Source organism: Spodoptera frugiperda, chromosome 30 (assembly GCF_023101765.2).
Source record: "Spodoptera frugiperda isolate SF20-4 chromosome 30, AGI-APGP_CSIRO_Sfru_2.0, whole genome shotgun sequence".
In the NCBI taxonomy this organism is placed as follows: Eukaryota; Metazoa; Arthropoda; class Insecta; order Lepidoptera; family Noctuidae; genus Spodoptera; species Spodoptera frugiperda.
The window spans coordinates 3,500,559-3,527,500 of NC_064241.1; the positions used below are offsets into that span (position 1 = coordinate 3,500,559).

General features: G+C 34.8%; 3 protein-coding genes and 1 long non-coding RNA gene across 5 annotated transcripts; 1 reads left to right on the forward strand and 3 right to left on the reverse strand.

The window, feature by feature from the left end:
- Positions 1-1,504: 1,504 nt before the first annotated feature.
- LOC118269986 (uncharacterized) lies at positions 1,505-7,535 on the reverse strand. Of its 2 annotated transcripts, XM_050706895.1 has the most exons (4): positions 7,371-7,535; positions 6,696-6,927; positions 1,986-2,273; positions 1,505-1,943 (listed from the first exon to the last, which is right to left on the reverse strand). In XM_050706895.1, the coding sequence occupies exons 1-4, from the start codon at positions 7,437-7,439 to the stop codon at positions 1,867-1,869; spliced, it is 666 nt and encodes a 221-aa protein (XP_050562852.1). In that variant the 5' UTR covers positions 7,440-7,535; the 3' UTR covers positions 1,505-1,866. The 2 variants fall into 2 exon arrangements, with proteins under 2 accessions (XP_050562852.1, XP_035441289.2); XM_035585396.2 differs by having other exon boundaries at positions 1,505-2,273.
- Positions 7,536-9,025: 1,490 nt separating this feature from the next.
- On the reverse strand, positions 9,026-13,702 carry LOC126912812 (uncharacterized). The gene is made up of 3 exons (XR_007707458.1): positions 13,559-13,702; positions 9,982-10,090; positions 9,026-9,201 (listed from the first exon to the last, which is right to left on the reverse strand). It is a non-coding gene; the product is annotated as an uncharacterized LOC126912812 (long non-coding RNA).
- Positions 12,494-13,916, forward strand: LOC118269987 (histidine-rich glycoprotein-like). The gene is made up of 3 exons (XM_035585397.2): positions 12,494-12,699; positions 12,956-13,082; positions 13,648-13,916. The coding sequence occupies exons 1-3, from the start codon at positions 12,598-12,600 to the stop codon at positions 13,914-13,916; spliced, it is 498 nt and encodes a 165-aa protein (XP_035441290.2). The 5' UTR covers positions 12,494-12,597.
- Positions 13,917-14,674: 758 nt separating this feature from the next.
- On the reverse strand, positions 14,675-24,715 carry LOC118269740 (uncharacterized). Its single transcript, XM_035585011.2, has 5 exons — positions 24,418-24,715; positions 19,586-19,694; positions 19,095-19,241; positions 15,898-16,069; positions 14,675-14,949 (listed from the first exon to the last, which is right to left on the reverse strand). The coding sequence occupies exons 1-5, from the start codon at positions 24,535-24,537 to the stop codon at positions 14,796-14,798; spliced, it is 702 nt and encodes a 233-aa protein (XP_035440904.2). The 5' UTR covers positions 24,538-24,715; the 3' UTR covers positions 14,675-14,795.
- Positions 24,716-26,942: the final 2,227 nt, after the last annotated feature.

Genomic DNA, 26,942 nt, shown 5'->3' on the forward strand with positions numbered 1-26,942 from the left:
AATTTCCTCAAGCCCTGCAGGTTTTTATTGCTGGTTGCGATTTTGGCAATCTTTTAAACACTTCTTCTACAAAACGGATGTTTCCTGACATGTGACATGGTTTCAAAATAAAAAAAAGTAAATTCAATTTTTTATGGAATGAGGCAGATCACCTGATGGTATGCAATCGCTGCCGTCCATGGACACACCTGAGGCGTTACAAGTGCGTAGTCGAAATTTTAGTGATTAGAAATTTAAGGGTTGTTGGGGAATCGGGGACTAGGAAGATTAGAAAGGGGGGAATTGGGCCTCCGGTAACCTCACTCACACGACGAAACGCAACGCAAGCATTGTTTCATGTCGGTTTTCTATGAGGCCGTGGTATTACTCCGGTCGAGCCAGCCCATTTGTGCAGAAGCATGGCTCTCCCATACTTAAACACACAATTACACAATCTAGCATTTGTAACATAAGTTATACAGCATAGCGAAAACAAAACCTTCATTTATTTCTTTAAGATTCTATTTCAATTAATTTATAAGTACAGCGATATAAAACTCATCATATTTTCTTTTGAACTTACGTATTATTAATTTCGCCATTCCTTATCCTCGCGTACAAAGGCTAAGTACACTTAATAATTCCTGAGCCTCTCACATAATCTCCATCTAATATTCATTTTGCTTATCTCGATGAAAACTTTGTCATGCTAATTTCAACCTTACTGTGGATGTTATAGAATTTATATTGATATCGGCATTTTGGTCACATGGCTATAGTCCAGTAAATTAGCTTTATGTTGATCACTAAGCTACATGACACGCACCATTAAGTCAAACACAGGAACAGGAGACGTAATATTAAGGAACAAATAATCTTCCATTGTCGGGATGATTACTTTTCTTTTTCTTTCCTTGATTTTGTTTTCTAAATAAGAATTTTAGTGATTGAATATCATTAGAACTTAAAACGGGATATTTACCATGTTTATTAGTTTTTGTGAGTTTTCGATATTTCGGCACTGTTGCAAGCGCCATGATCCAGTTCAACCGTGATCTTGAAATTAATAGTGATCGTGTCAGTTTAAAAACTTTAGTAATTGATATGATACTTACTAGATTTGTTAGATTCGATGCGAAATTCGTTAATGATAGTATTGCTTTTATGCTATCCGTAATAACAAATGATGTTTGAAAGATTAAATAGAGACCAAAAGATACAAAGAAAAGAGGAAAATACGATAAGGAAGGAATTAATTAACCAGCACACGATCCATCATTCAGTGTAACATATTAGATGTAACACCCGCTTCTCATTGAACTAGCTTCCAGAGCCTATAATAATTGTACTTAAACCCCAATAACACTTTGCTTGATCTAGGAATCTAATCCCAGATTTGTTAGACAATCGTATGTAAATACAGAATGCTACCACACTCTATTTACTCCATTTCAGTTGTCGGTCAAATATGGATCGGTTTTAAGCCATGGATAACATAAAGGAAAAATAATTGATACCAAACAAGTACCGTATCTGAACCTTTAATACTATTTATTTGACTTCTTATTATCCTTAAAACTAATCGATCCTCGTACACAAAAAGCTTAGGGCCATAAATATTATTCTTCTTATTTAATTCTACTATCTACTTCATCAATTTGGAGTCTTCTGTTTGGTGATGTGAAATCATTGAAATTGTATAAAGGAAAATCGTTGATTGATTTTCCCTTGAATTTGAGAGAATCCTCAATAATTCCACATCCCCACTACAACACAGATGACTTCAAAATGACTAATGACAATACTTTAACGAACCCTTCAATCATTGTAATGACTGAAGCAAATCTTATGAGCTAAGAAAGGCACAATCTTGACTTATGAGATTAATTATTTCCTGGCTGGTGGTGCGGCGGGGGCTGCTGGTGGGGCGTCAGCGGCTGGAGCGGGAGCGGCGGGGGCTGCACCTGGGGCGGCGGGGGCTGCACCTGGGGCGGCGGGGGCTGCACCTGGGGCGGCGGGGGCTGCACCTGGGGCGGCGGGGGCTGCACCTGGAGCGGCAGGGGCGGCAGTTGTTGCAGGAGCGGCAGTTGTAGCAGGAGCTGCAGTAGTAGCGGCCGGTGGAGCAGCCACTGTCACTGGCTCAGGATTTGTACCAGCGGCTGCTGGTCCCGGCGGCATCATTGGAGCAGGAGTAGCCGACTGCCCTTGTGGATTCCACGGCATAAAATTGAACGTCCATCCGTTAACTCGATTCGGATCCGGTACCATGTTGACGCTCATTCCACCTTGGTTGGCTGAAATAGTAATTGTCGTCATTAAAGAAATATGTTACGTTTTATTTTCGAAATTAATGTAAGATTAATATCTATTTTAACTTCAGAGAAATTTCTAAATGGGATCTAGTCGAACATAAATTATGTTGTATTTTCTTTTGTCAACTGGATAAACTGTTAGTGCTTACATTTTGACTAAATGTAGCAAAATTAAAAGTATACAGAACCAAATTTAGTCATCACAATATAGTTTTCCATGAAAACACAAAATAATATAAGTACTCAAGACAGTGTTTTAAATAATAATGCTGTTTCTTGAAAACATTGCTTTGCAAATGTCATGGTTGTCAATTACCTATTATATACTACTTTAACTGTTAAAGTTGATGACGTAAAGTACAACATCCATTACAAATATTGTCACTGTTTTACTAAAGATTTGGATGGAATAAATTAGTCAATATAATTGAAGGAATTATTATCGTTCTTAAAAGACGTTGCTGATTCAGGATTCATGGTTGATCCGGAGCTGCGGACTACCTAGCGGGTTTACCGGCGCTCCGGCTCGAAAAGCATGAGTAGCAACGGGGTGGTTTTTAGTCAGTAAGAGTCTGACACTCCTTCTTGCCTCGCCCAAGGCGGGAGAAGTCATTGGATAATTTTTGGTTGTGGGAAATCTTAAAATTAAGAAGATATTGTTTTTGCAATTAATGTTCCTAAATGACTGGGCGACTGAGTAAAGCACGAGTATCACACAAAGACCTTACACAAGTCTGATTTACCTTTAATATTATTTAGTACAAAGGTAGAAGAATTGACTATGGGCTATTAATTTTTAATTAAAATGAATTTTACTACAGACATACATACATAGTATCCTGGAAACGTTAACTTAAATTAGAAGGATATGGGATACATAAAAAAATGTAGAGCAACACGTAAGGATCATAAACTGGTTAATTTAATATTAAAGTATCAGTATTATGTGTAATAATTCAGAGTGCACTGATCAATGAAAGGAAATGTTAACGCATCAATCTGGTAATTTCAACGCGCAATTAACTTGGTACTTAAAGCTGGTATGTGTAACTATGTCTAAACAGACTCACTAATCAATCAAACCTCGTTTCATTTTTATTTGAAACTGTAATAAAGTTTATGTAGGCATTTAATTGTTCAAGGTTTTAACGAGTCCAGGAATCATTTCAGAGGCTTTTTATTACGACCAGTCTGCCCTGTATTCCCTAGCACTATTGAATAAAACTACTTAAATGATGAAACCTGATAGCTTCTAGGTTCTATGAATGAATTGTCTTAGATCTTGCTACAAAATAAACCAAAAGACACATTTTTTGTGGGGGGAAAACCATCCAATGACTTCTTGGGTGAGGCGAGAGGGATTATAAAAAACCACCCCGTTCCTAGTCGTGCTCTTCGAGCCGGAGCCCCGGCAACCCGTCAAGTCTTCCGCGGATAAGAGAACTCTGGAGGAATAGTATTAGCATAGTTTCCAATTCCTCACAATTAAGCTGGAGACAAAAATATTTATGGGCATAAAATTAACAGTGGGAATACCAGTTGTATGCCATAGCAACGATATAAAATGTATGTACCTAAAGTTCAGAGGGTCCTTTATAAGTTGTTATATTGGTTATTAAAAAAATCTAGCAACTGATGTCACTGTTACGTATATATTTCCAGAAATTACAAAAATAAACTGTTCATATTGAAATTTAGCTACAAAACAAAGGCACCATGACAAATTAACTAATTCAAATGGAAATAATTAACTTTTCACCATATGTGTAGTTAAGACACCATTTTTTATGACGTAGTTATATTTGTTATAGCTTTTGCCCGCGACTTCGTTCGCGTGGAATAGTGACTTCCGGCAAATTTTTGGTTTTAACCACATAGTTCCCGATCTCGCGGGATCTCTTCAAAAATGAGATGTGGAAGATATTCCAGGGAACTCTTCAAAAATCAACATAATGAGCTCTGCGTTTGAATTTAATAGATGTATACTCACTTAGGGCATTGAAAAAATAGTTTAAAAACGGACTTAAACTAACTTAAAACTAAAGAAAGCTACGAATTACGAATTTATAACAATTAAAAAAGAAACTATATTACAACCTATCCTCTATGCTATAATAACCAAGCTTAAACTAAATAATTTAAAAGAAACGACTTAAATCTAATCTAATTAATTTATAAATTAGACTTACAATTTTATTAAAAAAACTAACTACAGTAACTACTAATAATCGATATCAAACTAAACCTACGTTAAATAGTTTAACCAAAAAACCAGGAAAACCCAACAAATAAACTTATTAATTGACAAATACAACGAAACCAATTTAGAATATACGAAACAGCAGGACCACTACAGACAAATAATCATACGACTGATAATACACTTTTTCTACGATAGTACCGAAGCGCTCGGCCGATACCCAACCAAATGAATGTAACGAAACCATAGCGCGATCTATTTCGATCCCAACGCCATCTATCGAGGATAAAGACAACTTGGATTATTTATTTATACTCCGTTCGGGCATTTTCTTTGTACTAAAAGTTTAATTATATTGATATTATGATATTATTTTTTTCATACCTTTTTACTATTTATTTACTTTTTTTCGATGAATTAAAACAATAACATGAACCGAAGTCGTGTAACGATCGACATAGAATTATCTATACTCCGTTAGAGCATTTTCTTTGTACTAAATGTTTTATTATATTGATATTATTTTTTTCATACCTTTTTACTATTTATTTACTTTTTTTCGATGAATTAAAACAATAACATGAACCGAAGTCGTGTAACGATCGACATAGAATTATTTATAAATAATTTATTTCTTATTTTTATTTTTTGATTTTTGAAATAAAAATATATATATGTCCTTTCTAAGGTTCTAAACTATATCTGTACCAAATTTCAACCAAATCCGTCAAATAGTTGCGGAGATTAATGGTATAAGCATAGAATGTTCGACGTGATTCTTTAATTTGACATAACTTTTTTATTTATGAACCGATTGACATGAAACAAACACTAAATGTAAATTTAAGCATCCCACAATATATTCGTGAAAACCGCATCCAACTCGGATCAGCCGTTTCTGAGATTAGCGCGCACAGACGAACAGACAAACAGACAAACAGACAAACAGACAAACAGACAAAAAAAGTTAATTACATTTTTGGGTTCGACATCGACATAACAATAACCCCTGCTATTTTTTTTATTTTTATTTTCAATGTACAGACAGCACATTTCTACGATTTTATTATATGTATAGATTAACCGCCAAAGAACATCGGGCATTTTTGTATGGGACACTTACCTACGGCGAACAAAAATAAAATTAGGTACGGTGGATAGGCAATTAAATCTAGTTCACAATGGTATAGTTCCCATATCTGTGGGTCGTGGCAATAAGGAGAAATTGGACATTTAAAAAATATTTATAAATGTTTTTGGGCAATAATTGAAGAGGAAAAAGGGAATCAAAAATAATTAAAACAACATATTTTTCTCTTAACTTTTGGCGAAGGACTGCGATGATGATGACGAAGGACTGCGATGTAGTAAGATAAGCTAGCTACCTGCGCGAGCGCAACATATGTATACCAGTTTTAGGACTATGGGCGAGAGTGAGAACGAAACATGCACATCAACTTGACGGATTTAGTCTGATTGGGTTTACAAAAATACCACGGAGTGATATTTTAACTTACTGAGCGGTCGTTTAGTAATTAGGAAAAATAGTCAACTTAAAATATCATTTTCATTTTACTAATTATTTCCATTTTCCCATTATTGTGAATCAAAATAACTACACAATATTAAATATGATTGCAAACACTTTCATTTAAAAATGTTTTGGTTTATGTTCGCGACTTTTAAAAAAATCGGGTAAAAAACGCCCGATGTCCTTTGCTATACAAACTAATAAAAAACCCTTTATGTCCCCGCAAGACTAAGGTGGTCGTATTAACTCTTTGTGTGATCCACAAATTGTTGTTTCAGGTCTGGGTGTCATGTGTATGTGAACTTGTATATTTGTAAACGCACCCACGACACAGCAGAAAATCCTACTGTGGGGTAACGTTAAAAAAAAAACACTTTTATGATGTATAAATGCTATAACACTTGTAGGTAGTTAGGTAAAATTCATGGAATCTAGTTCAGTTTCATAGTCATCCCGTTATAGGAACTTTTATTACAATCTGCCTATTCATTGTAGACGATTATGAATTCTGTTGTGCCGAAAAAATATATTTTCTTATTTTTTCATGATGAATGATTTAGATCAGTGGATGCAGGTGGCGGCTTGTCGTTCTACGTGGAGGACTAAGGGGGAGGCTTTTGTTCAGCAGTGGACGTCTCTCGGCTGATGATGATGATTTACTATGGACACTTACGTGGCATCATTATTACGGGTGGCTGGCCTGGTCCCATTCCAGGTGCACCAGGGTTGGGTGCACCTGGTGGCATATTGGCTGGTGGCATCATAGTTGTTGGAGTGGTGGGTCGTCTTGTGGGTGGGCAGTCGTTACAAAACGCGTCGTAGTAATCCTCATAGCTAGCAGTTGTTGTAAAACCATCATCTTCTTCGCATAGTAAATCGCACCAAAACCGAGTTCCGAAGAAGGGCTGAAGAAGTTTGGGATGGTCAATATTAAAATTGAAATAAAATCCACAATTTATATCAGCGTTTCCCAGCCTTTTTCAGTCTAAGTGCCCTTAGGAAATCAAGAACAGTTTTCACGGACCCCCTCAATAAAATTGGCATACTTTCGCTGTGGTAAGTAATCGTGGCGATTACAATAAAACCAGAAATAACAATGCGGACTCTCATACATATATTATCCACGAACCTCCAGGGGTCCGCAGACCACAGGTCGGGAAACGCTGATTTATATCAATAATCAAACTCTATTGGTATTCAAATAGCTTTAAATCTAGATTTAAGTACATGTTAAAAAATGAAAAATTATCAAAAAACCATAGTCCTATAGAAGGCAGTTAAATACTATATTTTTTTATTTTATTTCCCAAAAAAATTAACAAAACAAATATTTACTCCTAATACCAACCTTAGCGACAGATATTTGTACACACAGACAAATCACCAAAAAATATACACACGATCGCACCTCACTCATGTTTGTGGTGTTATTATGAAAAAAACATGCGCTCAGTTCCTTTCATACTTATAACGAAGCCTTTGCGCAAGACGACTGAATTACTAATACGAATACAATTGCCACAGAATGTATGCATTATTTTCAGTGGATGTGCGATTTCAAGGCCGAAGCTGTGTTTGGTTTATGTTTCGGGAAATTTTTGTTTTCCATTACTGTTGAGAACGATCTTGGGGTTTTCCAGACTTTTTATTTTCGGGGCTTAATGATAATATGGAGTTCAAAATGAAATGGTACATTAAAACATTGTTCGTTCAAATCATAATAATGATTGTGTCGTTGTTTTACTTATCCCGAAATTAATACAATTATATAGGTAAAGTTTTTATTTTCCATTTTCCACTATCAGATGTCATTACATTATTAACTTCTTTTTGAAGAAAGAGTTGTTCGCACAATCTATTCGTCTTATGAATTAATATATATAGAAGCTTGTGTATTCGGAAATGTGTAGCTCCAAAACGGTTTACCCGATTTCAGATTTTGATGTTGTATTCATCTGTATTATATCATTTCCAATGATGATTATTTTTATCAGTAATGAAGTAGGTAATTAAGAGGTTAATCTTTAAGGAGTAATACAAGTATTGGACCATTTATTTGATTTCTTATCACTTATACAAAAAATAAATTCTTATATGTAGGTACATAAAAGATAAAATGTAGATATTTATGTATTATTTATAATTTTATCAGTAAAATAATTATATTTCTAAGATTACATTATTGAACATAAGAAGTAAACAAAGTAAGAAAAAATAAGAATATGCGATGAATAACTTATCCAGCTGGTTTTCATATGTATATCAACTCATCTAAACAATTTGACAAAAGAGATGATGACGGGGTATGCAAATTAAAAATCGATTTAGTCCGTCAGTTAGAAAATTAAAAAATATTAGACACGTATTTTTAACTTGTCATATAAAGTAACTACTTATACAATGTGATAGGCGTGGGACTTCTAACCCGTTAAGGCTGAGTACTACATCTAATTTTATCGACAAAAATAATAATATGGGGGGTTGAACCCCTAATTGAAAATATAGGAAAATAGTGATTTTTTCGGTAAGAATAATTCACAAATTATTTTTTTCTCACCAAAACATTATCAAACATATGAAAAAAGTAATGAATTAGTTAGCCAAGGTTATTAGCTACCGTTTGTCGTCTTTTTTTGTTTCTACGACGCATACAACCTTTGATATCAAAAAAAGTAAAAAAACTATTAAAATGGCCATAATTTTTAGAGGGGATTCGACCCCTTCGACCCAGGACTTTTGTCGTTAAAATTAGATGTAGTATTCAGCCTTAACGGGTTAGAAGTCTCGCCCCTATCACATTGTATAAGTAAAACGAATTTAAGTTTACGAGTTGGAGCAAATACGTCATTTCTACGTATAAAATGTACCTAGTAGTGACGTCAAGCGATATTCCAAATCCAGTAAGAAAATGAAAATACGTGTCTAATATTTCAGTATAATCTACAAGACGGACATTGAAATAAAAATTAATCGTTTACGCTATTTCGTCAATAATGCAAATGAACTCAAAATAATCTTTTAATCTTTGTAGAAGAAAGTCTTATGAGCTAAGAAATAATGAAAATCTGGTCTTATAAGATAATTAAGGAGCTACAGTTGAAGATCTGGTACCAAATTCTGCAGCAGGCTCAGTTATGCATCACCACAGCAGTTCTGGCTTACTGCCACCGTTGCTGGCCCTTTCAAAGAAATAATTTATCAAATATAACATTAGTAAGTTCTTCTGTAGTCATTATAACAACAATACTGAAAATAGAAATAAAAAAGAGGGATGCCAATATTTTTCAAGTATTTGATAGCCAATATAATACCTATAAATAAAGTTTAACCGTCTCAGATTTGTCACATCAGTAATCGCAGGTATGTGGACAGTGGAGTAAGGGCAGCTCGTCCCTCGGCTAGAATGAGATGTGAGAAAGAACGGTCAGATCATCACAAACGGTCGGATCTTATAAGAGTGGAAGAGAAGGTCTTAGCACGAAAGTAATGCCACGGCCTCACAGAAAACCAACGTGAAATAACGCTTGTGTTGTGTTTCGTTGTGGGAGTGAGGTTCCAATTGCCCCCTTCCCAATCCGTTTGCTCGTTTACCGGCTTACACCATAAAAAAGACGGGACCTTTTTTAAGGTAAAATATCATCCAATGACTTCTCCCGTCATGGGTGAGGCGGCAATCGCCAGAGGGAGTGTCAGGCTCTGGCTGACTAAAAACTAACCAGTTCCTACGTTTGCTCTTCGAAAAGCCGAAGCCCCGGTAACCCGTCAGGTGTTTTTATATGGTTGTGGGTAAGACCTTTGCCATATTGTAAGAATAAAGGCACCGGTATATGTTAGGTGTTGAAACAGGGTGATTTTAGTCAGCTAAGGTGGTTTTAGTAGGTGCTGCCTCTCCGCTGCCTCACCCTGGACATGAAGAGTCATTAATTTGATGATTCATGAAAACAGTTGTCGATACTTACGGAATGCCGCTGGTAATGTTGACAATATTTCCTTCATTCTGATCTTGACTCTGCAGTAACACTCATAAATAGATTCACCATCAAAACAGAGATTTTGAGCCGAAGCGTGCTGAAGAAATTAGCGTTAATTAAATTAAATTCTTAATATAAGACGAATAAGGTTTGGATTTCAATACAATCGATTTATAACAATTCTAATTAATAAATATGTAAAAATACAAATAAAAAAAGACAAAAATATTTATTTTGAATACAAACCTCTGCGATTAACAGACAAATCACCAGAAAACACAGATACGTTCGTACATTACCCATGTTTGTGGTTTTATCATAAAAAAACATTAACTCAACTCTTTTTATACTTATAATAAATCCTGATATACTGATATCTACGCCCTACACTTACTATTAGAACCTAAGTACTACCTGTGTGACCTACATTATTTTCAGTAGTTATGCGATAAAGGCAAAGTAATAATTATGTCCCTAAGTAAGTGGTCGTTAATGAACGATATCTATTGCTTTTATTTTATTTTTTTAAATCCTTTACCTTGTGCCTTAAAGTAGGAGTTGCACGACTAGGGACTACATTACCTACGATATTTATGGACTACAAATTTATCTGAAACCAATACGTTTAGTAATAGTTTGCTTCACGTTTGAAGTATTGAAAAGAGCGTGTTCGGCGGTCTGATTGGCCGGCTCGAATAAAACAACCAATCAGAGCGCCGAACTCCTAACTCGTACTAAGGGTCAAGGCACGCATCGCTCTCTAACTTAAATCTTTTAAACTACAATCGCCAACACGCCTGCCAAACCAAATCCTTATGTACAGGAGGTTCATAGACGAACAGAGGGCAGCTTGAGGATGCTTAACAGATGTTTGGAATTTTAAGCACACCCTACTCAGGTATTGGAGATATAAAACTAAAAATATTTCTATAGTTACTATTTGTGTTCCAAAGTAACAAGGTCAAAGTCGAGTCATTTATTCCAATGAAACCATAAATAGGTACTTTAAAAATGTCAAAATAAAGAAATAAATAATAGTCGTTCCAAAGTGTAGCTTTAAACTTTTTAACATAAAAAGTAGTTCAAAATATTATTTCTAAAACTATTTTGTAGTCTTTATTTCAGTCCTTGTTAAAAATCGTATACCTAGTCGTCACCTTGGTTTTGTGGATATTCTAATTTTACAATGACAATCACGAGTAACTCATACACGACTGTTTTAATTTTGCTTGGCTATTACCAGCTTTGTTAGACACGGTCAGCTTTGAATGTCATAACACGAGTGTGCCCATTTAATGTCCTGTGTATAGACGTCTCCTCTGTTGCATACTAATGCTGTTTAGAACAATGTGCATGCCCTATCAGTTCTTTGAAGCCGTTCTCAGTATTGAATTTGCAATAAAATTTTAGCCATGAAACTATAAAATGTTTAGTCTTTATTTTACTGGTGTATTTATTAATTTTTCTAAATTATTTACGTTGCGTTTGTGTTCCAGTTTAGTTCTTTTATTTTTGGGTCATGGTCAGTTTATTTTCTTTAAACGATGTGTTATATGTTTTTAAAACGTGACTACTTAACGAATGTATTTAATGTTACACATGAGTTTCTAATATTCATGTTAAGTTCAGGTACGGATTAGCGTTCTTGTCTTCTCTACATACTCACTTATTTACATTATGGTGCAGCTGAAATCATATGTTAATTAGGGTAGCAAAATTTTACAAGATTGTTGATCTAATGATAATTATAATATTTATATTTATACACATAACACAGTTAATAATGCTACTATAGTTGTAGAAAATGGTTTGCAATGAATAAGTAATTACAATTTTAAAACACGTGGCAACGTGGACCAAAAACCCAAACTGAAACACAAAGAGACTTCATTGTTTCTTTACTATGGATACTTTAGGTATATTTGTAATCAGTACAATACTTAAAAACAAAACGTATAGAAGAGTCACATACACTTCACTACTTCGAAGAGCCTCAAAGAGCTATCAGGCCACCACAGATGGGGCCCAGTAGAGCTGATGCCGACTGCCTAGTGGGTTGGGCTAAAAATCAGTAGTAAGAATGCCGACCCGGAGCTGTAGACTGCCTAGCGGGTTATCAGGGCTTCGGCCAGAACTGCAGGAGAAGGAACGGGTGGTAATAAGACAGTAAGAGTACACTCCCTCTCGCCTCACCCAAGGCAGGAAAAGTCATGAATTACCTCCAAAAAAAAAGAACTTCGAAGAGATAGGTAGAAGTGATCCTATGAGATTCTGCAGGTACAGTACGTCCAGATAAAATCAGAAGGAAATGCAAGAAGGTAGTAGGTGATCAGAAGGAAGTAAGAGAAGATACTTAGTAAGTAGGTATGGAGTCTTGAAACCATACTACTGTAGGGCATTAAAAGTAAAAATCTCAAATCCATGACATGTTATTTGCAAATGGTGACTATAATATTTAACCAACTATTAAACAATTTAGACCTTGCACGACTATAGTTCATCCATATCGTAAACTTACTTATTATCTACTGAAAATAATGCACGCATTATGAGGCAATTTAGGTCGTAGGTACTTGTGTAAGTATATCAAATTTTATTATAAGTATGAAAGGAGTTGAGTGCTTGTTTTTTCATAATAATACCAGAAACATGGGTGTAGTGCGAGCGTGTCTACATTTTTTGGTGTTTTGCCTGTACATCGCGGAGGTTAGTATAATAAAACATGCAAATAAAATAAATATTCTTCTTTCATCTATATTTGTTTTACCGAGACGCAACGATACAGTTTTTCAAATACATTTGAATCATACCTTTAAATTTTGATTCAAGGTACAAACTACACAAGTCCAACCCAGATAATGGATTCAATCTGTCAAATGATTTCAATCAAATGATAGATCTAACCTTTATTAGTGTTAGTTTGATAATTTAATTCAATTTTAATGCATCCTAATTTCTTCAGCACCCTGTAACACCTTTTGGGTCATTCCCTTGGTGTGATGATATTCCTGATTACGGTTACTACGAATACGACTACTTTGACAATCGCCTGCGCATGCCACTAAATGAGACAAGCACACCAAAACCAAGTAAGTTCCACTTTCAAGCATTGGGCCAAGTGTGATATTCCATCAGAGATGTGCTAAGTAGCTATGCTGCGAATGCTGCTATATAACCGTTTCCACTGATACTAAGCTATGTAGATGTGCGAGTAAGATGTCCTATGAAGATGCGTTGCTGCACGATGAAGATGCGTAGCTTGAGTATGTGATTTATCGATATTAGGGAAACCATGCATAGCACGCATCAAACCACGCATCTTTCCAGATAAAAAATATATCTTAGTTGAACCCGTTACAACCAGTGCTAAGCTATGTCTGTACCAATAAATATGACTGGTGGAGCCAAACTCATCCACAGCAACGTAGCAAAGCACATCTCTGGTGAAAAGGATCCTAAGGCTTATAGAACCCCAATACATCTTTCAATCGATTAATTTTAAAACTGATCTACCACAAGCTTAGGAACTTACCTACCACACAGAGAAAAAAATAATTTTACTCACTGAAACTTAGAACTCATTTTTTCAAAATTCTTTCTGCTTTAAAAGCTATGGAAACAGTATCGTAGTAGTAATTCACATTGTTTGAACAGTTTTAAGGCGTGATGCTGCTGGAAATCTGGAGCTAGTGTCAGCAGTAACGACAACGCTGGCTCCACCGGCTGCCACTGGTACAACTGCAGGTCCAAATCACGAGCCAAGCCATCGCCCGCATCAAGATCGGCACCAACCGCCGAATCACCGACCACATCATCAGCACCAACATCAGCCGCAACACCAGCGGCATCAGCAGCGGCACCACCAGCCACACGGTCACCTCCACCAGCCCCATCATCAGCGACACAATCAGTCAGACCACTAACCAGTCAAGAAATAACTATTTTAAATTTCTACGAGTCAAAATTGTGTTTTTATAGTTTATAAGATTTGTTTGAATCATCACAATGATGGAAGGGTATATTTTTTTTTATAGGAAGTTACTAATGACTGTTAAAATTAATTACATTTAATATTTTATTTAATTTTTCTTCTACTTTTTATTGTTTATTAAAAAAGTTGTGTGGTATTTTGGTAGCTATGATGTTTTTGACAAAGAAAATGTTTTGTTGTTTGACATAGAGTTTGTTTTTCATGAAGAGAAGTATACCGTAGTGTTGTGGCGACACTGACAAGTGACAGATGACAGTCGCACATAGACTATCGACGAGCAATTCAACGGATGACGTCATAAATATTCTGCATCGCCCATGTGAAGTTTACATGCGAATAGACATGGATAGAAAATTCCAACGAACAACAGTTGGGCAGAAAGCCCGCCAGGCATGATCACCTCGCCTGGTCGAAGAATCCTCCTTTTCTTAGAGAACTTTACTCTCTGTTCCCTAAAGTGTGTATACGTATTTTTTTTTGACGAAGTCCTGTGGCTTTTATGACGATGAAAGATAATGATATGAGACACACATAAAATGAGGAAACATTGATTTATTTATGTGTATAGAAATTGTCCTTACAAAATGTTGTGAGGATATGGTTTGATCATATTGTAAGGATCGTGATGGAAAACATGTAGAGGTAAAAAAATAAAATAATAAAAATTGTTGATGGAGTGAACAGAAAATCAAACAAACATGTTTATTCATAAAAAATCTATTAATAACACTGACAATAATTCAGTTCTACATCTAAGTATATTACAAGTTACACTTTATTATTTCTTATCTAATGTCATTACATTATTTATTTAATGTCCAAAAGCCACTTTGTAGCTAACGCCTGGCCGCTTCGGTACTTTGCTGCCGACCTCTACTAAAATGGGCGAGTAGTCGAACATGGGCGGTTTTGTGGAACAATCTTTATGTGGGATCGGAAACACGTAGTTGACGTCAACATCGTATCTGGAAGATAGACAGCATTTATGAACATTCTTCTAAACAACACAAAAATAAAGTAATGTTCTGATATTATAGGGTAGATATTTTGCTGCGGCCTGCCTAGCGGGTTACCGGGGCTCCGGCTCGAAAAACAGGAGTAGGAACGGGGTGGTTTTTAATTATTAAGAGTCTGACACTCCTTCTCGCTTAAGGCGAAAGAAGTCATGGGATGATTTTCCCCCGTCAAAAAAGGTAGATATTTTATTTTGATTTTGTATCACAATCTTGTAAAAATTCGAGAGGGGATCCTCATCTTTGTTTATAAGAAAAGTATTTGTATAGGAGTATTCTATAAGAAGAAATAAAGAATTCCAATTTTCAAAGTTAGGCCCAATAAAATACAAGTTAAAGCCTAAAATTGGAGCTACAAGGGACCAATACAGTTAATTTGAAAGGAGTGCTTTTGAAAACTAAGGCGCAAAGTCGATAAATTAGGGTTAAAAAGTTTTGCGAAATAAACGAGATATATTGGCCATTCTCTACAGCTGGTAGTGGGTGCTGATCGAGAAATGAATAAGTTTTTTTATTTTATTTCAATGTAATAAATGTAATGTTTTTTTGTTAATGTTACACTCAGTTCGTGGATTTTTCAGTTGAAAAAAGGATTTAAGTATAAATTCTTTCCTAAAAGTAATTCGATTCGATTTTTAAATAAATTGGTGCTATGACTTCCTTTTTTTAAGGGCGGAAAATCATCCAATGATTTCTCCTGCCTTGAGCGAGGCGAGAGGGAGTGTCAGACTCTTACTGACTAAAAACCACCCCGATTCCGTTCTCATTCCTACTCTTGCTTTTCAAGACGTTGAAAAGTGGAGGGTTCAGTTACCGATTTGGTAATGTCGTAGGGATTGACCATAATTTAATTATAGGATAAAATAATCGGTTATTAATAAAAATCACTTCTCTACTTACCTAGGCAACTTATCCCGTAAATAAGCCATTACGTTCTTCGGTAGCGTCGTGTTTCGTGAGAGGACGAATGCACTCAAATACCTCGCGCCTTCCGTCTGCTCCGCGCAGTGAAGCAGTAAAGCCCAGGTCTTATACTCCGTGTCTAGTACATATGTGTTGTATATGCCGTCATCTGAAAACATATTTAGAGAATTCAGTTAGAAGATTTTTCATTTGAAATTTTCGTTTGAGAAAATCTCAGTCGTTACTCATATCTATGTAACAGATTGTGAAATGGGAAAAGTTCTGTTTCAAAGTTGAATAGGTACAGAGGTATAGATTTTTAGACTACTTCAAGTTAGAATTCACAAATTGTTTATGCGATCTTTAACCCGTCGTATGCTGAAGTGTAGATCTGCGCAAGACGCAATGTGTTTTCTATTGTGTCTCATATACCCATAGACGCAGATTTAACTATTACTGACAGATTTGTTTCACCATCTTTTAAGAATAGTCTATTTCAGAACCATTAAAGCTCTATACAACACACCAACCAATAAAACCAGTAAATCCAAACCCAAGAAAAATCAATTCCCTTCAATAAAACTCTTCTAAATCCACCACAAATCCCTAATACTTCTAACGTCACACTTAATTACGTACATCGTGGAACTACACAAAAGCCTTGTAGTGAAGAAACCTCACAAACTGAAGGACTTATCTAAATTAATTGTCACGTGGTCCTAAGAATAATGAGTGCCGTGTCGGAGTAGCCTGCCGGGGGATTATATTAAGAGGACGGAGAGGAAAACTGTCCTCACATAGACACAAAGTATACACAATTACCCTTAAGGGAAATACATGCGGTATTCGGTTCACTACAAAGATTTATGAAGAGATTAGATACAAGGAGTTTCAATGTTCCCTTTATATGTCTTTATTGTGAAATGTTTCTTTAGGATAAGGGCATCTCGTATTCTTTCAAGTTTCTTAGAATTCGTTATTTGTTAAATATTGACTACTTCATTGGTCGAGTGGTCGCTAGTGCGACTGCCGGACAAGAGGTCTCGGGTTCGATTTCTGGGTCGGGCAAAGAATTACTGGGCTTTTTTCGGTTTTTCAAAAATTTCTCAGTAGTAGCACGGAGTCTGGAATTGTGCCCAGTATATGGCAATAAGCTCATCCCCTATTACATGGGACTTATAACACAAATGGTGAAAAGTGGGTGTACAATTGTACATTGTATAGCGGCATTACGTGCCGTAATGTGCACCTCTGCCTACACCTTCGGGGATAAAAAGCGTGACGTTGTATATAAATATTGATTTGATATAACAACTGAAGTATAGATTTGAGCCAATTAATCTAGTTGAAATCAAGACGTAACTAACGAGCATTTCGAAATCTAAGCAATCCATATTTTGGTCTCTGAAGTCTGAATATTGAAACTAGGTTCGTTCGCGACAGTAACATTTGCCCTTAATTAGTTTAACGAAGCATTGAATTACTTCGAAGTAATTACTGAGTAATTAACTTAAAGTTTATTTATTTATAGCTTTTGCCCGCGACTTCGTTCGCGTGGAATAGTGACTTCCGGCAAAATTTTGGTTTTAACCACATAGTTCCCGATCTCGCGGGATCTCTTCAAAAATGAGATGTGGAAGATATTCCAGGGAACTCTTCAAAAATCAACATAATGAGCTCTGCGTTTGAATTTAATAGATGTATACTCACTTAGGGCATTGAAAAAATAGTTTAAAAACGGACTTAAACTAACTTAAAACTAAAGAAAGCTACGAATTACGAATTTATAACAATTAAAAAAGAAACTATATTACAACCTATCCTCTATGCTATAATAACCAAGCTTAAACTAAATAATTTAAAAGAAACGACTTAAATCTAATCTAATTAAAAAAAAAATTAGACTTACAATTTTATTAAAAAAACTAACTACAGTAACCACTAATAATCGATATCAAACTCAAACTAAACCTACGTTAAATAGTTTAACCAGAAAACCAGGAAAACCCAACAAATAAACTTATTAATTGACAAATACAACGAAACCAATTTAGAATATACGAAACAGCAGGACCACTACAGACAAATAATCATACGACTGATAATACACTTTTTCTACGATAGTACCGAAGCGCTCGGCCGATACCCAACCAAATGAATGTAACGAAACCATAGCGCGATCTATTTCGATCCCAACGCTATCTATCGAGGATAAAGACAACTTGGATTATTTATTTATACTCCGTTCGGGCATTTTCTTTGTACTAAAAGTTTAATTATATTGATATTATTTTTTTCATACCTTTTTACTATTTATTTACTTTTTTTCGATGAATTAAAACAATAACATGAACCGAAGTCGTGTAACGATCGACATAGAATTATCTATACTCCGTTAGAGCATTTTCTTTGTACTAAATGTTTTATTATATTGATATTATTTTTTTCATACCTTTTTACTATTTATTTACTTTTTTTCGATAAATTAAAATAATAACATGAACCGAAGTCGTGTAACGATCGACATAGAATTATTTATAAATAATTTATTTCTTATTTTTATTTTTTGATTTTTGAAATAAAAATATATCTATGTCCTTTCTAAGGTTCTAAACTATATCTGTACCAAATTTCAACCGAATCCGTCAAATAGTTGCGGAGATTAATGGTATAAGCATAGAATGTTCGACGTGATTCTTTAATTTGACATAACTTTTTTATTTATGAACCGATTGACATGAAACAAACACTAAATGTAAATTTAAGCATCCCACAATATATTCGTGAAAACCGCATCCAACTCGGATCAGCCGTTTCTGAGATTAGCGCGCACAGACGAACAGACAAACAGACAAACAGACAAACAGACAAACAGACAAACAGACAAACAGACAAACAGACAAACAGACAAACAGACAAACAGACAAACAGACAAACAGACAAACAGACAAACAGACAAACAGACAAACAGACAAAAAAAAAGTTAATTACATTTTTGGGTTCGACATCGACATAACAATAACCCCTGCTATTTTTTTTATTTTTATTTTCAATGTACAGACAGCACTTTTCTACGATTTTATTATATGTATAGATTTATTTATTTATATATTTTTGATTGGTCGACGTTTAGCCGCTATCTTGCCTGGTGGTAAGTGATGAGTATTTATTTAAATTCAAATGAATATACTTACAAGTCCTTTCAGCATGCGTCCAATGGGCAGGCTCGTTCAAATCTACCCTCCAAGTAATATTGCCAAGCAGGGTCTCGCCGAGAGGATCGTCAGCAAAACGGTAGGTGAAGTTCATGGTCACTCCGGGAGTAAATTCTATGGAACCATCTGGAAAGGAGGTTACGTTGTATTGTTTAATCAAGACTTTTGTTTCTAGGCTTTTGATGATAACTGACTTTGATGATTACGGCTTAAAACATTTCTTATTGTTAATCGTTTAGAATCAATTGGACTATGTTATGATAGTTTTAAGAAAGTTACTTTCATTAGCTTTAAAACTGTTTAGTTTTATCATATGCATGTATGAATCCATTAGCTCATTTATTTAACTAAATACCCTTTTAAGAGTGTATATTAATTTCACCATGTTGACAAAATATCCATCTAAAATTCAGTATACCTATTTCCAACTCTAACAAGATTTCAAATGAAAAATACTATTTTATATGAACCTGCGGTAGGAACGTGGTCGTCTTCAGTGAAAACTGCTTTCATACAGCTGTACGAAAGAGCCTCTTCAGCGCTCGCATAATATTCCACTACGTACCAGTCGCCCAACATCTGTGGACAAAAATAAGCTTTAAACGTCGAGAAATACGATTCAAGTTCCTACGTACTAGTGCGGCAGTAATTCAGTGCCTAGTCTTCACGTAATAGTAAGGCGACGTTATGTGATTTTGCTATTGGGTTGGCGTTAGGCGTATGAAATTCTGATAAAATTATCTTGCTGGAAAAATGTTGCTATGATTTTTTTGACAAAAGGGAATGTTTCGTTGTTTGATGTAGGGTTTGTTTTTCATGAAGAGAAGTATAGTGTGTACGTGTATTTTTGAGGACGTCTTATGACTTTTGTGACGATGATGATGATGATAGAATAAATATACCTAATATTGAAATGACACACATATAACATGACGAAATATTAGTAGATATACATTATTTTATTATAATAAATATATCAAGTTTCCTGTCTCCCTCAGCAAATTTAATGCCATTATGTTAATGCAAATACAGGCAACGTGAAAGTAAAAACTATTGACCAAATAATCCTATTATATGAAATCACGATACGCATTCATCAGAACGCATTATCCTTAACAAATAGAAAGTGACATGAATTGTAAAATACGTAGCTGAAGCCGGTTACCGGGGCACCGGCTCAAGTAAGATGGAGGTGCACTGTGTATGTGGCAAAAGCAATTTTTTTTTTTTGTGATGACGGGGGGAAACCTTGCAGCGTCTAGCTTTTTGGGAATAAGTGGCTTTTTGGGACTAGGGAGTGTGGGATTGTTACTTCACTAAAACCACCTCGGTGGCCACCCTCAAAACCTTTAAGTGGCACCGAGTCATCTTAATAGACCTATACAAAGGCAATATCTACTAATATTTTACCAGTTTTTAAGGTAATTTACAAATTTACACGACTCATGGAGACTTTTGTGGTGAGACTGTAAGTGTGGGAGAGCCATTCTTCGGCACCAATGGGCCGGCTCGACCGGAGTGATAAAACTGACGTGAAACAACGCTTGCGTTGTGTGATTAAGATTACGCCCAATTACCTCCCCTTTCCAGTTTTACTCCCAAACAACCATTAAGTTCCTAACCTCCAAAAGGCCGGCAACGCACTAGTAACGTCTCTGGTGTTTCGGGTGTCCATGGGCAGCGGCGATTGCTTACTACCAGGTGATCCGTCTGCCCGTTTACCGGCTTATGCCATAAAAAAGCTAAGAACTGTCCAAGAAGAAACTATACATAGATCGATACATTATGTATGTAAATCTCTATGACCAAATAAGGACACATTATTACAGAGTCAAGGAAATAAAATAGAAAATAAAAAACGAGACACCTAAGCATTAGATCACATTATAATTTTAATGCTTAGCGAATAGAAAGTGAAATTATAATGATGATGAAATAAATAATATTTACTTTCAATGTATCTAGATAGACGTAATAATAGTACTCGTATTGTGTCCATATGCTAATGCCTATTGAGTTGTCAAGCCATACACTTGCTGATCAGATCTTGTCCATGCAACAATGGGGTTTGTTACCGGTCTTAGTGTAATCTGGTTATGACACAGTATTGTAGATAAGAGATGACTAATGTTGGCAGAGGTAGAGAATTGTGAGAGGAAGTTTTGTTGGTTTATTGTTGTCATGGGCATGTTTAGTTTTTGTGTTGGAGTATTTTTTTAAATAATAATAGGGATGATGATGGTGTATGAAAATTTAAACTCGGATGATGACGGTGTATGAAAATTAAAACTCTATTTAGACCGTCAGTTAGGTCATCAAAAAATATAAGACACGTATTTTTATTTTGTCATATTTATGTATAAGATAACAATACCGTACTTAGATAAAACGAATCAAAGTTTAGGAGTGGGATACGCAAATACGTCATTTCTATGTATAAAACCGTAAGTGACGTCACGCGATATTTCAAATCAATATAATTATCTACGAAAGTATTTGCCTGTATTTCCCTAGGAAAATAAAAAATAATCTACAAGTCGGACATTAAAACAAAAATTAGGCATCAGGGTCATTTATGGGTCAGTTATTATTAGCTGTGAAGTAAATGAGTTTTATTTAAAAGAGGTTAAGTATTCAAGTATTTGGTTTATTTTTTTATTGATTGGATTACTTTACTTTTTAAATTGCAACAGATACAGCCGCTAGAGAAATGCCGCGGTATGAATTACATTAATCGCCTAAACTTTTACGCTTCATAAAACTTTATTGACAATGAAATCAAATTCAGGTTCGCAACTCATTGGGTAATTGAACGGCGTTTGTTTATCAAGCCGTGTCCGGCGCCTACGCATAACACACAAGTCACGAACATAACTAACTGTATCGCATATAGTCGGTACGATTATAATTATTGTAGTTAAAACTTCAATTGACATAATTTTGCTTCTATGTACTTATTTAAAAACATATAAAATTAAATTTTTAACACATTAAACGCCATTGGGGGCTGAAGTGACCGGCGCTAGCGGAGGATTTGCCTTCAACAGATTTTTATTGGGAGTCAAAGTCTTAAATACTACCTAGAAATACAAGTAATATTTGAAAAATAATAATCATAGGAGCCAACTAGCAGCGAGAGCATGGTGCAAGCTACCGGTGGTAAGGGCTACCACTAAACCCACTACGGTGGCTACTTTCAACACCTATAACGAACATCGATTTCTTAAATTAAACCACTTACATATTAGCAGAGAAACAAGAATGTGTCACTCTTAATACAACCGCTATTTATCCGAAAAAGAATACCCAAAAGAAAATATATTCCACCTTTTCCAAACCCGACGAGAATAGTTTATATAGCAGACTGACGCTTTCGGATCACTGAGCACGGGATCCTTTCCCAATGAACATCACAATCACTCCGAAAGATCCCCAAATGATCCTCCGATACGGGATTGTAAACAGAAATCTTGACATAGTTGATTGTAAAAGAGCTCTCCATCAGGCATTTCTCGTTTCATTACATTTCGATTACGTTGTTCGCAAGATTTTTACGATTATTTTATTTTATTGAGTCGTTAAATGTTCTTTGGTAGAGATATTGTGAATAGATATTTTTATTAGATATTGTAAGCGAAAGTGTAGGTAAGATACTTATCGTATTTACTTAGAATAATGTATTGTTATGATATTCCAACATTTGAAATTAGTCCTTTAAGTTACCATATTTAACGAACGTGCCTAACGCAGAAATCATGACAAAATTAAATATACCCTCTTATGTAGAGAAGGCCTTGTCCTTGATGATAATGTTAAAGAAGTTACGGGAGCGATGTGATTGTTCTATATTGTGTTGTGATTCTTCTACATTTTATTAGGAAACAGAAAGCTTATAATGGCACGATCACGATAAGTACTAAGAAAGTACTCTTCATAAATAAGAAGACCCTCGATTCGCCAAGAATGGAAAATTCCGTGTTCGAAATCAATAGTAATCTGATACTTAGACCGTTTAAACTTGACCTTAAAGCACTTTGTTTTACTCGGAAAGTAAATTCCAAGGATATAAGAGTAAACGAGGGCGTTTACTGTATCAAAAACAAGCGGAACGCAGTTCCTATTTGATCCAGTTTTCACTAATTTTCACGAAAACTGATGCTACGAAAGTTAATGTTCTTTTGAATAGGAAAATAAAATAAATGGCGATTCATTTAGTAAGTAAGTAAATTCATTCAATGAGTTCTCCTCTTGGAAGAGGCGAGAGTAAGTAGTAGCACTGACTAAATACCACCCCGTTCCTACTCCTACTCTTTGAACCGGCGTCCTGGTAGTCCGCAGCTCCGAGTCAGGCATCAACCCTACTGAGCCCCATCTGTGGTAGTCTGATGGCTCTTTGAGGCTCACGCGGTGTCTTTATTATTTGTTATAGAAATGCAAAGTGCTTCACCCACTACACTGTCGATCTTGGTACAAAAATATGAACACCTGTGTTCTTCAGAACCTTTAACATCGATCAAAAATCGAAGACGATTTTACTAATGTCCTTGATATACCTAATGTTTCATTAAACTACAGCACTATATTATCACGTTATAGATAAACTTTCCTAACTGAAAGCTATCTTAGTTTTTGTATGTATAAATATCATTTATTTGAGACTACTTTATAGTAAAGTAGTTTAATTCAAATGATATAAATTTTTATTGCTCACATTAAAAAGTAGGCAATTCGCGTATTATACGCAAATTAATTACTTCTGCAATAACCTACTTAGCTTTAATCGAATATTTACAACTAGTTTCCGCCAAAATTTATAATTAATAATATCGATAAAAATGTCGATAATCAAAATATCATAATTATTTATGTGTTGATGATTAAAAACTAGCTTTTGAATTTATTTTTTAATTTGATATTATTTATAACAAACGAATCATTCGTTGTTTTTGTGTGTTAATGGAGGTGTAGATTTATTAATATATTTTTGTAAAAATAACATATTTTACATTTAGGTAGGTATTCATTTCTAGAACAATCCAGGGGAAATACCAATCCAGAAATCACTATGTTCGGCACACGTCGTTACTTAATGATGGTCATAGAATGATGTCATTTATGAATAGTACAGTTGTATGAAGCAAACACTATTCTAATACTTACAAAATACTTCATTTGATTTAAATCAAATTAATTTCACAAAGTAAAATAATATAATGGGTGGTAATTCCCCTAAAATAGATAACTAAATCGTTAACTTAAAATAAGAATGAATAAAAATAACTCCTAATTAGTTAATACAAACCCGTGGTAAATCAAAATGGGGCACTGCTCTCACTTCAGGACACTTCCTTTTATCGACATATTTTGCCGATATCATATACACAAGCACTACGCACAACACTAAACTTACTAACTTCGCCATTTTAAAAAGAACACTCGAAAACAAAATTCAAAAAAGGAACAATATATATATTTTTTTTATCTACTCTCGAATATTTATTTACAGCCAAGTTTAAAAACATAAATATTTATTAAATAAGTTTGAGTTTTAAAATCACAGAATAAACTTTGAACGTATTTGTGAAGCGAGTGCCACTATCGTACTAACAAAAAGGGAATTCTTATCATTTTGTATGGGACACCAGTAAATGGGAATGCTAGCAGCATAACATTATCTGTGTGACTCATTGTTTTGTTACATAAATGCTTAATGGCTTCTCCTGTTTGTTTTTTTCGTTTAAAGTATTGTTAATAGTGTGATCGGAATTTTGAAGTTTAAGATATTGAATGGTTCTACAGAATATTAATTGGATTGCCTTTGATGTGTACCTACTCATTTTAACGTGACGCCTTTTTATCCCCGAAGGGATAGGCAGAGGTGTACATTACGGCATGTAACGCCACTGTACAATGTACATGTTATCTTAAACAAACAGCATTATAACTGATTATAACTCTGGTAAGATTTAACAGTTTAATCATCTAACTATTTGTCGTGGTACCTCGACTAGTTTCAAGCTACTTTAGGGACTCATATAATAGCATTGCGCGACAAACAATATGGCGAACTTCACGCAGCTATTACTTTCGTCGTTGCGTATGATAATCTTGTCTTAAAGCAGGTGTAATTCTCAATTTCTATGCCGTCATTGAACCAATGAATATAAACATGTGAATGAATAAACTATTCAGGAATCCAGGAATCCAACCCACTTGGCTTGATATTATACCTACCTGTTGTAATGTTTATGGATGGATAATAGAATAAAATGGATGAAAATCATAAAATATAAGACCCAAGCAATATCAGGGTGAAGAATTCGTCTCATATATCATTTGGATTAGATTTAAGAAGAATGGTTTATCTTCCTACGCGTTTTGTATTCCTCAAAAAGGCAGAAATACCAAGAATTCTATATGAATAAGCTTGGCTGTTTGTCTTGTGTCTCTTTGTGATAGTAAATAAGGCAGATGGTGGATATCTTGAGGTTCACCACCTATTACATGGGACTTACAACATAAATTATAAAAAGTGGGTCTACATTGTATAGCAGCATTACGTGCACATAACGTGCACATTTACCTACCCCTTCGGGGATAAAAGGCGTGATGATATAAAAATCGTCTACAATTTTATAATAAAAAGTAGATAATAAATTTATTTTAAATCTTCTTAACATATCTATACATATAATAAAATCGTAGAAAAGTGCTGTCTGTACATTGAAAATAAAAATAAAAAAAATAGCAGGGGTTATTGTTATGTCGATGTCGAACCCAAAAATGTAATTAACTTTTTTTTGTCTGTTTGTCTGTTTGTCTGTTTGTCTGTTTGTCTGTTTGTCTGTTTGTCTGTTCGTCTGTGCGCGCTAATCTCAGAAACGGCTGATCCGAGTTGGATGCGGTTTTCACGAATATATTGTGGGATGCTTAAATTTACATTTAGTGTTTGTTTCATGTCAATCGGTTCATAAATAAAAAAGTTATGTCAAATTAAAGAATCACGTCGAACATTCTATGCTTATACCATTAATCTCCGCAACTATTTGACGGATTTGGTTGAAATTTGGTACAGATCGACACCAGCAATTTATACTACGCTAACTCGAAATATGGAAAAAACTTTTTTTATGCCAAGTTGCTTAAAATGTGTGTTTACATACGTCATAAAAAAATTGAGAAGAAATATGCAAAAATAAGAAAGTTACAAATTTTATAAAACGCTAAGTAAAGATACTTTTTGAAATCACTCGATTTATATTACGCTAACTATTATTAGCGAAGTGTGCGCGGGGATCACTTTGGTCAAAGTCTGTGCAACACTGCACTAACTCATAGTTAGCGTAGTTTAGTGCGTTCGTGTGTATACTTGTTCGTTTGTAAAATGAACGAATTAGCGACTTTTACATAGTAAATACTTATGTGTTAACGTATTAATTAGTTTATTAATGGTACGTTGACTATTCTTTTTGTAAGTAAGTACATGTTCTTTATAAAAATATTGAAATATGTATTAGATGATTGATCATGCACTACGACCTCCCGTACTACACTACGCTAACATAAGTTAGACGTGTATAAGATGTAACATTTTTTTGATGAATTACTCTTATATACGGCTAACTAGCGCTAAATCAAAAAATAGAAATAATTAAGGAAATATAAATATGAGATATTACAATGAATAAATTAAATATTAAGCATACCAAATTTCAAAAAAGTATCTTAATTAATGTAAAAGTTATCACGTTTTTCCCTTTAAACGCCTCTACTGTAAAGTACGCTTTTTGAGTTAGCGTAGTATAAATTGCTGGTGTCGAGATATAG